This window comes from Phalaenopsis equestris, unplaced genomic scaffold (genome assembly GCF_001263595.1).
Source record: "Phalaenopsis equestris unplaced genomic scaffold, ASM126359v1 Scaffold235610, whole genome shotgun sequence".
Taxonomy (NCBI): domain Eukaryota; kingdom Viridiplantae; phylum Streptophyta; class Magnoliopsida; order Asparagales; family Orchidaceae; genus Phalaenopsis; species Phalaenopsis equestris.
The window spans coordinates 50,660-61,443 of record NW_018253472.1 but is presented as its reverse complement, the minus strand read 5'-3'; the positions used below and the strand labels follow the sequence as shown (position 1 = coordinate 61,443).

Sequence of the window (10,784 nt, the reverse complement as noted above, 5' to 3'; positions counted from 1 at the left end):
TGTGTGTGTGTGTGTGTGTGTGTGTGTGTGTGTAATGTGCATATACTATAATTTATGCCTCTAAAGCAGACTAGTTTTGTGGGCAGATCTTGTCCGGCTCTAAAACCTAACGAGCCAAAAACAGTAAAAAATTACAAGATCTTGAGCACGCTGAACTCAATTTACAACATTACCAAACAACTAAAAAGTCAGTATCAAATTTTAGAATGTTTACGATGTGGTCCAAAAATTATAGAGCATAAAGAAGAATTTCAGATAGCATATACTTCTTAAACATAATCTTAATTTCTGAAATTCATTAAGATAAATGCCATCCAGTAAAATAAGAACGATACGTAGGGAAAAACGAGAAAGTTTCAAAATAGTCCCCTGAATATTTGCATATGATGATTTAACCCGGAATTTATAAAATTGCAAAATTAATCCCTACACTCTTTAACGAATGCTAAAATAGTCTTCACAAGAGACCATTTAAACCCATATTAAAAAATTCAGGGACAACTGATATTTTTATAAACTTTGGGACTGAAGTGGCCCTATAAAAAAAATGGTAGCGAACCATTTTAAAGCTGTCCTCGTGAACAAAATGGATAATAAGACAACCATACCTTGCCACGAGTGGAGTGAGTAAACAGCACTGGAGTGAGAGGCGACATGCTTCATTATCAGTTCCCAGTACAAATAATAAGAAATTGCATGGCCAACCCTAGAGCAATTAGATGGCACTTCCCAATCCAATAATTAGGAAAGTAAAGCGTTCCTCTTGACAGCCAATAATTAAAGAAGCCCTGGTCTCATTGTAGCTCAAAATTTGATGCGCTCATTTGTTTGTATAACTGTCTCAAACATTGACAGCGAAGGAAAGATGATTATGCTAACAGCTTACAGAAAAATAAAGGGAAAGTAATAGCACACAATTCTTATTGGTTTATATATATATATATATATATCTCACAATTAAACTTTCAAATTTACATACATAGAACTTTGGTGCTTTAAGCCTATGCATGAAATTATAAAGCGATATTGTTGTTACTTGTGATATGAAGTTGAAGAGTTGAGTGCTGTGTATAAACATCAAAGTTTTCGTGTGAGATATGTAAATAAATAAGAATTCTGCGCTACATATGTAAGCCCCAAAAATAAATCATAAGAAATAATAGAGTTAAGAATCAAGGAACTTTACCTTGTTAAAATACTTCTTTCGTAGCTTGATTGCCATACGAATGCACCTTTTAACATTTATTTTCAACACATTATCATTGAACATCTGCAAGGAAATAAAAAAACTATAGAAATATCAAAATCCAAAATTACATTAGCTATGAAATATTTCCAGAAAAGGAATCGGACGACAATTATAAGTGATATTGTTTGACAGGGTTATTTTGAAAAGGATAAACCACCGAACAATGCAGATAAAAGTCTGGAAAAATAATTAAACTGTATGTAGCCTGTCGCCTAATCGAAGACTCAGGAACTTGCCTAGCCCAACCATACCAAATCAGGCTAGTCGGCCGGCTGCAACTGTTTTTGATAGTAACTGTAGAACTATCATGGTAAATACATACATATTTTTTTTAAATTGGTGTGAATAATGTACATTTTTTTCATTTTTTGAAAGATACAACTTCCTTATACCGGCATAACAATATTGATTGTAAGATAAATGATTCTCATTATTAAAATTTTTGAAAGGCCATAAGAAAATTATAGTCAATCTGAAAAACAAAATGGCGAAGAAACTGAGTAATGAACCCTTGATGAGGTAAAACAACAGAATGAAATAATTTAAAAGCAAAAGGAGCATGCCTTGATAACATCATCAATTGAATGAGTTTCTCTCAAAATCTTTTGGCGATTAATAATAAGAATGGCAGCTACACAGAAGACAGACAGTTCATCATCCTCATTTCCTATTGGTTCACCATCACAAGCTTGAAGTTGATCATGCCTTGCCCAGAAATTAGCTTTGGTGAGGCCACAAAAGGGATGGCTCAACGAGGATCTCAGTTCGTTGCTATCAGATTCCCATGTTTCATGTCTAAAACGAGAATGCAATCGTTTAAATTTTCTTTTACCATTATGAGCATTTTCTTCTCCGTTCTCTGAGCAAGAAACACGTACTAGCAAAGGTTCTAAGCACTTTTCTTCTAACCTATGCAAAATGGCTTCATCAAAATCAGCAGCCCACATCATCTGTAGACATGGCAAAAGCGGAGGTTAATAACAGCAGGGATTAAAAAGAGCAGCACCTAGATGATAAAAATGTCAAAATTCCCGACTTCTTGTAGGGGGTCTAGGCCATTTTAATCCCAAAGTTTATAAAAATATCAATTTAGTCTCAATGCATTTTTAATATGGGTTTAAATAGTCCCTAGTGAAGACTATTTTAACCCCCATTAAAAGAGTCTAGAGACTATTTTAGCATTTTTATAAATTCTTGGACTAAATGGCCCAATAAAAATAGGCAGGACTATTTTTGACTCTTTACTGCATGATATATATATATAATGTCAGAAACTCAATCGTCCTTTTGTAATTTTGCCTTGAGTCAATTGTCTAGTTAACAAGCATCTTAGACGTATTAAATGATAATTATAAATAGTAAAAATGATCCAAGAGTCATAGATAGAAAGACCATGAACCTTCATCAGTAGCTAGGCATGGTTCTATAGTACTTCGGAGACAACAAATATGGTTTAAGAACTGTTTTAGTTCACGTGCACGTGAAACAATCTATTTTAACAGTCAGCTCTAGATCACTATTTATCTTGATACCAACAAATTCAAATAATCCCTTCCAAATTACCACCCTAATTACCATGATTTATATATTTTATCTACAACCTGATGAAGGCTAAAAACAACTAAAAAATAAACAAAAATCACATCCCTTAAAATGTATAGTCCTCTGCACCCCCTATTTTAACCTCGTCATTCTTTGTTGCTTTAACAGCAGCTTATTGGTCTCAGACGCATACTCTGCTGGAAAAAGAGAGCAATGTGCCCAAGTCTGGTTTAAACAAACAATAATTGACATTAAAAATTGATTCGTTTTGAAGAATATTTCTAATATGAATAAATTTGGATCAGGTATGTGATCAAGTGGGACCCATGAGAGGCTATGCTTAGCACTGAACATTCAATAATATAATGCCGCCCTAATACTGTTCTAAGGTTTCTAGACGGTGTGATAATGCACAAAAAGGGTTGGAAAATTGAGGGATTGATTACGTGAGTAAAGAGGGTGGAGGGTGGGTGAAAACCAGTGTGAATGGCGACAGGCATCAAACCGGGAAGCAGAAAAGGGCTGGTTTCCCGTTGTAAATAGCAGGTAGTAGCACTGGGAAGGCGATAGAAAGCCAAATATACAGTGGAACAGCATGTGTGGCGAGTTCAACGGCGAACAGCAGCCAAACAATGAATCAGCGAGGTACGAGGGCTAGATAGTAAGCCAGAACAGAAAACAGTGGGTTTCCTGCTGTGAACAACAATTTATGGCATGGTGGACAACCAAACAGACCTCCGAACACCCGGGAGACATCATCACATTGATTCTATCCAACTACTAGAACACCATCGAAAAGAAAATCCAAAATACAGCCCTCTAATAGAGAAAACCATGACAAAAATCTCCAAAATACACAAGCCAAGCCAAAAGTCCTAAACCAGAATATAACAAATACATATAGCACCTCAAGTAAAAACCCTATTTCAAATAAGAAAAACAAAAAATAAATAAATAGGAAATAAATTGAAAGGAAAAAATAAAAAGCTTAAATGGGAAATTTCGGGTGCTCTGTCGACTGCACGGTAGTTGAATTGCGGTTCCTGCGATCCTGCATTCCGCAAATTTTGTGATTCTGCAGTCGCAGAACAGATGCTCCATGTCACATCCATCACTAAATAAAATGTTAATGATAGGCAATATTGATATAGCTTGAATTCATATATGGTAAGTGAATGAATGATTTGAAGGCGTGTATATTTTATATAATAACTAAAAATAAATATTTTGTTCATATTTTATGTTTAATTTAATTAGTTGATCCAATTGAGTTTTCTGTCACTACAAGAATACTATAATTATGTGACTGGTATTTGCAACGACATTTGTAATCAGTTCTGTTGTTGCAAAAATATTCAAAAAAAAAAATTAAAGATAAAACTAAATTGAGTGCCACTTCTTCTAATTCCCTTGTTTTTTTCTTCTTAAATCCCTATGTCCCCTTATTCTTTTCATTACCATGTTTTCATGTCCTAAATCCCTAACTCCCCCATTCATTCATCCTCTTTGAACTCCCTATGACCATCAATGAAAACTCACGAGCTTGTCAAACAACCAACGGCTTCTCCTCCCATGCCTAAGTTCTGACTGCATGCCCCATGATCGCTATAACATTCTCCCACATATGACCATTGATATCATCCATGAGCTTCTCCCCTCTCCTTCCATGTGTGACCATTGATACCATCCGTGAGCTTCTCTCCTCTCCTTTCATGGCTCGAAAAACTCTTCCTTTCTGCAACACCATAATCTCTCGCAACCCCATTATGCTCTTTCTAAACTTAAGCTTTCCTTCTTTTTCTTTTATTTTTTATGTTGATATGTGAACATAAATCAAAATTATGGAAATTCAAGTGTAAATTTCATCAGGATGTATACTATGCCTCAAAAATATACAAGTTAACAGCTTATGAGTCGATCTTGTTCAGCCACTGGTGAGCATTTGTATAATTGTCGAAAAATCATTATATGTTATGATGTCATCCTTTTTGTTGCTTCAATACAATACTTAAATGTTTAATATGATAGAAAATACAGTGCAAATTTATTAATAGGAAAATTTACATAAGTAGCACACAATTCTTATGTATTTACATATCTATTACCTTAACTTCCAAATTTTTATATGCAAAGCACCTTGGTTTTTTAAATCTAAGATAAAAATGTGTATTTCGTATTTAAAAGGTGGCAATAGTGTAATTTATTATGTGAGATTAAACATTTGAGTGCTGTGTGTGAGAATATGAAAGGTGTGAGATATGTAAAAAACCATAAGAATTGTGTGCTATGGAAGGGTGTACACGAGCCGAAGGCTTATTTGTGTTCGGCTTGTTCAGTTTTTTATTTGTTATTGTTCGGCTCATGTTCAAAGTGACTCATAAATAACCTATTTTTATTTAGCTCAATTCAAACTCATTTGTTTGAAAGCTCGTGTTCAACTCGAATTTAACTCGAGCGCCTCATAGGACTAAATAATCTGATTAATTAAATTATTATTAAACGAAGAATTTAATTATTTTCAATGAACATAATTTGGATGCTTAGCACCTGTACAGTTCATTTTTTTTTTGCATTTAAAAGCCATAATTATTGCTTTTAAAAATTATCTCATACTTAACTTCTGGTAGCTCCCAAAGTAGGACAAAACTAAAATGGGTGAGATTTCAGAACTGTTTAGGGCAGTTACAGCTTAATAATAAGCTGTTGTGCAGCAGCTATCACAGGAAGTTGCTGCGGATAAGCTGACAAAGTTATTGCGGATAAGCTGGTTGTTTATTTATTTTTTGCAGTTTGAAACACTTATGTTGTAGTTGTTTTTAGACAAACGATCATTCTGCCTCTGTATAATAATGTTGTTTGCACCACAACTATGACGCTAATCTATTTTATATTTTAGAAACAAAAAATTCAGTGCAGAAGAATACAAAAAATAAGATATACACCTCACTTAACAAAAAGTACCATGATTACTAAAATTAAGAAAAGAAAAAGACTATTAAAACAAAAGACTATTAAAACAATAATTAATAATATAATAATATTATTTTTAAAATGCGAACGATGTATGTCACGAGCTAAGCCGTCCACTAGGGATACTCTCCACGTCTGATTATCTTGGCGATAGAATCATCCCGTCTTCCTGTCCACCGAAAAAAGTACACTCTAGTTGTGTTTGTTTGTGTCTGTTGTTGTATTTTCCCTTTCAAGTGTGTTGGTTGTAATCACCTATTTGTTTTTAATAATATTATTTTTTTTCAAGTTGCAGCTTGGGTTAACTCCGGTATCAGCTCCACATACCTGAGAAAAGCCTCCGCAGCTTTGAGCCACATAAGTAAAAAACCAGGAGGGAGAGAAGCAGGGAATGATTTTTAGGAGAATTATGATTTCCATGTTATTACAGAGAAAGAAGGAATGATTTTTATGAGTTAAGATTTTCAATTGAATTTTTGAAGTAAATTAAACCTATTTACATGCAAATTCACAGAGATAGAATAGTACTCATACAAAGACAAGGCCTACAAATATACAAATAACAACCAAGAAAAATTCAAACTAAACATTAATTCATGTATGAATTAACCGTCTAAATTTAAATTCAAATACAATAAATCTAAAAAAATAAAAAATAATAAAATTCATCCTTATCCAGCTAGGATCTCATATTAGATATGATGGTTAATCCCCGAGGGCGTTAGTCTCCCTCAATTGAGGTTTGATTGATGATCCCATCATGCCTACAAACTCCTGATGGCATCCTCTTAAATCTTTAACAAATGTAATTTGGAATTGCCATTGTAGACATTTTTTGGAGAATCAGAGTGTTTAAATTTAAAGAACACAGCCTCTTCAAATTTGTTGTGATTTAATACCAACTTGTACTCATAGGCAATCTAATTAATCTCTTACTAGAACGGATCAACAGATCGCTTAAAGTATTAAAGATAAAAATAGTAAAATTATCTATTTAGGTGTATTGAGCAAGCATACTAAAAGGCAGAAAATGACCTAGAACAAATGTAAACGGAACTAATATGGAAGACTATGAAAAGGAAAATAGTAAAACTATAGTAGCGTGCATAAAAAGTTGTACTAATACATGCCCAAAAGTAATAATATCTCAATGGAAAAAGTGGAGCTGAACCCGAAATGTTGAAGGCTAACGCTTATGATAAAGTGTAAAGAATCTTTCAGTTTTATTTCACTTTACATTAATATTTCAAACGAGAAGTCAAGGTCACTTTTCGACGTGCTTAATTTGCATAGGGGTTTAGAGTCCAGTAAATCAGTGTCCTATTAATACTAAGTGAAAGCAATTTTAGTCAAGCCACAAATTTCCCAAATGAATAAAGCTTCGCTGAAGGAAAGCTAATTAAATTTGCATAGAGTTTCAATTCAAGTAAGAAAGTGTCCAACTATTATTATTCAAAAGCAATTTCTTCAAGCCACAGACCTCCCACATGAATAGAGCTTCAGTGAAGGACAGCTCCCGACGAAAATGCACCAGTAACATCCGAAAAGCAAAATGAAGGCTTTCAGCTCCTATCACAGTCAGATGTTCAAACAATACAGCATCTGTCCTTCCCAATATTTTCCATAAAGCTTGCAATTGTTTCATTACTCCAGTGGGTCCTTCAATCTGGAAATTTTCACGCTGTGCATAAAATCAAATAAAAAAAATTAATGCAAATGAAGATAGTATAAAATTTTTGCATGGAAACAAGGTTACCATTCTCCTTAGAAGCATCTCAAAGCACCACAAGGCATCGGCATTATCCTCGTACAGCACAACAAAAGGAGAGAGCAAATCGCTCATACCTAATGGTAAAACCACATTAAAAATCACAAAGAAAAATATCAGTTTATCCCAAAACAATTTATGTCAAAAACTTCATAGAACAAACATAGAAAAGAAGAGGCAATTGGACATAAGGGGAATACCTTGACAGTATCCTGTGGCCGGATCAATCCAGGCATAAACAGCAAGAATATCTGACATTCTAGCCATATTTTTTGAATCTCCATAGAATTCAAGTTGACTATCTGTTCTAACTACATCAACAACTGAAAAATATAGACTTTCAGATTGTATAAACATTGAGGAAACAAGAACAATTTCATGCTAACATTATAGTTATCAAATTGACAAATAGGAAGTAGCTTATTACCAATGCGATGGAGAATCCACAACCACTCAGAAACTTTTTCATCATGAAAAACTGATCCAATTGATGTGGTTGCTGCCTCCATAGCTTCCCCCGGAGTATCTAAAGTCCATAGTTTGCTAACTGTCTCATTTTTGTATCCATTCTCATTTTGTGTTCTGTCTTTTTCTTTAATATATGTACTAAAAAACTCAGTTCCATGGCTGTTTGCTCTGGATAGACCATTAGTAGGATCATTTGATTCAATTATAAGATCCACATTATTATTAATTTGAAAACTATGCATGCGCTCATCCCGAAATCTGGTTGTGCGTTTAGAGACAGATAAATTGTCATCATAAAACTTGCTTCTATTGTCATCTGTGCCATTCTTTTCGAATAAATTTGTAACAGGAAGAGACGGAAAATCATAAAAGCTCTCAGATGCACATTGGAGTTCATGCAACTCAGTTTCAGGCTTTTCTGACAAGTTATACTCCAAAGAAGGTGGTGCAGTGCTGGCAGAATCACAGGCAGCACTACTAGAGCTCATCCTTGCACTGTATAACTCAACTGAATTGCTAGATTTCTGTTTTTGATGTTGATATGATGAATCCATATAGCCATTATTCAAAGCAGAGTATGTCTCTATTGTATCAGTAGTATCCTGAGAATTTCGACCAAATGTTCTCATTGCTTCCTTTGAGTCATTACATTTGGATGAAGTCCTCATATCCATCACTTTGGATCCAACAGCATAAGCAAGGGTTCCAGTACCAATGCTAGAATGCATGGTTTGGCATTGCCTGATCAAATCATCATAACGTTCTCTGCATCAAATAAAAAATAGAGTGAATATAATCATGCTAGATTGTAGGCATAAATCCAACGTGGAACTTCTCTATCAATTTTATTGCGTTGAAAAATAAATAAGTTAAAGAAGTCCAATGAATAAATTAACATTTTTACCGGTATGCACAAGTCTCTAGTTCAATGAAGATATCAGAAGGTTATGACAATGTCATTCAGCACGTTCTCTAAAATAATGCAAAGCTACTAAAACTAGAACACCAGCCTGATGAAGTAACTGACTTAGTGCAGACACCTTAAAGAATTTTCATAATCCTTCTCGAAACTCAGGTTTATTGGATCTGTTAATAATATTATAGCATACATATGTTGTTTCCTTTCCTATTTTTCCTTTTTTATCACATAAGGTCAAAAAACTGATTGCTGCAAAAGGGGAAAAAAAATGAAGTGTCCTGTTAGATCGGCATCAACAATGCTCTCCAACATGCTGAGCCAGCCAATTAATTTAAGGAATTATTTTAGAAACAAGGCTAAGGGGACAGTTTAGTCATTTATTATTTAATATATTTTAATATAAATAAGCTTATTATGTTTAAGATTGGGGATGCTTGTTTTTTTGTTGCCGCGAATTGTAAGTGGTTATATGTATTTATCTGAGTTGAGTTGTTTCGATTATCATAGAAAAAAATTTGTTTTGCCCTATATTTTGTGTGATAATATGTATTTGTTCCTATCAAATTGTTATTAGAGCAAGATTTCCAAAAATCAAACCATAAGAAGCCGACCAGATCGCTGACTGCGCCATCGCGATACAGTTCTGATTAGAGCCATCGACGACAAAGGATGGCGAGAAGGATTGGGGAGGCGACGTTGGATCGGGGAGCAGTCATGATTGGAGCTAGCTAAGAAGGAACGAAGGGGTCGTGCCATCAAGGGTCGCGAATATATGGAATTGCGATGACAAAATCTCTCAAAACGGCAAACAGAAGTAGCCAAGAAGGCCATGACAGGATCTTTGCCTGTTTGCACTCCTTCAAAACCAAACTCTGACGCCACAGTCACAGGGGAGGCCACGATGAGATAAAGGGACACAGACCACAGGAAAGTCGAAGAGTTGAGGTATTTAGGAGTTCCACAGCGCTCTAAATCGAAACTGTCAATCAGAAATGCGGCATAAAGATGTTTTGCACCTCTTGTGATGGAATCTTGTGATTGGGATCTGCGACGTACATGAATTTGGATTGCAGCTTCTATTGTTTCGCCTGGCTTCCAATAGTTCTGTCGAATCGCGAATAGGAATTATGACATCATGGCATCCAAAGTTCCACGCACAAAAAATTGCTCTCAAAATATTTGAATCTCTTAATTTCAGCGTAAAAGAGTTTCGAAAAAGTCCAAGAATGAAAGCCAAAAAGGTGGACGCTTTGGAGGAAAAACTAGCAGAAAAGGTCAATCAAATCAGATCAGAAATAGATGAGCATTGACACACTCCAAAGTGTTGAGAAGCACTAGCGACTCACGCAAGTATACGTGGCGTATCAGTAGTATCGGTTTAGATTTCTGTTGTAGCTGTCGATCCCACAAGGAACGTGATAAGCTCAATTTTTTAGAAATTCTACCTTACTAATGTTGGTCCTAGCCTGAAAAGCTTAATTAGCAAGTTTAAATGAGTCTCAATTTTTAAAAAGTAAGTTTATTCTAGCAAGTAAGAAGAAATTCAAATAAGGTTAAGTTTTAGAAACATTTCCCCCTCGAATCGATCCAATGACAAATAGAATTGAGAAAGTAATTAAGGCCTAGTGTCAATCAGGAGCATTGTCTCTCTTATAACCTCCCGAAAATTTAAGAAAGATAGTTTGTCATAGGTTTAGTTCCATAAATCCCATGTTCAACCCAAACAATATCATCTCCCTATTGATTGCATAAACTCAAAGGATATATTCCTATTCCCTTGAGTTTATGTGGTTAACCATTTTTGTTCTACACTTTATCCTTCCGGATCTCGAAATTCACGATAGATTTTAACTATCCTACTGGTCGGG

General features: G+C 34.7%; 1 protein-coding gene across 2 annotated transcripts in view; it reads right to left on the bottom strand.

Moving 5' to 3' along the window:
* LOC110039175 (small G protein signaling modulator 1-like) overlaps positions 1–10,784 on the bottom strand; it is a 33,177-nt gene that overhangs the window by 5,838 nt on the left and 16,555 nt on the right. Inside the window, exons 5-11 of one of the 2 annotated variants that reach the window (XM_020744151.1) lie at positions 7,957–8,762; positions 7,730–7,852; positions 7,518–7,606; positions 7,242–7,442; positions 1,813–2,199; positions 1,187–1,270; positions 609–836 (exon numbers count right to left, since the gene is read on the bottom strand). In XM_020744151.1, coding sequence (XP_020599810.1) covers positions 795–836; positions 1,187–1,270; positions 1,813–2,199; positions 7,242–7,442; positions 7,518–7,606; positions 7,730–7,852; positions 7,957–8,762 — 1,732 coding nt within the window. In that variant the 3' untranslated portion in view covers positions 609–794. The remainder of the gene's footprint in view (positions 1–608; positions 837–1,186; positions 1,271–1,812; positions 2,200–7,241; positions 7,443–7,517; positions 7,607–7,729; positions 7,853–7,956; positions 8,763–10,784) is intronic. The other variant, XM_020744152.1, reaches the window with a different exon arrangement.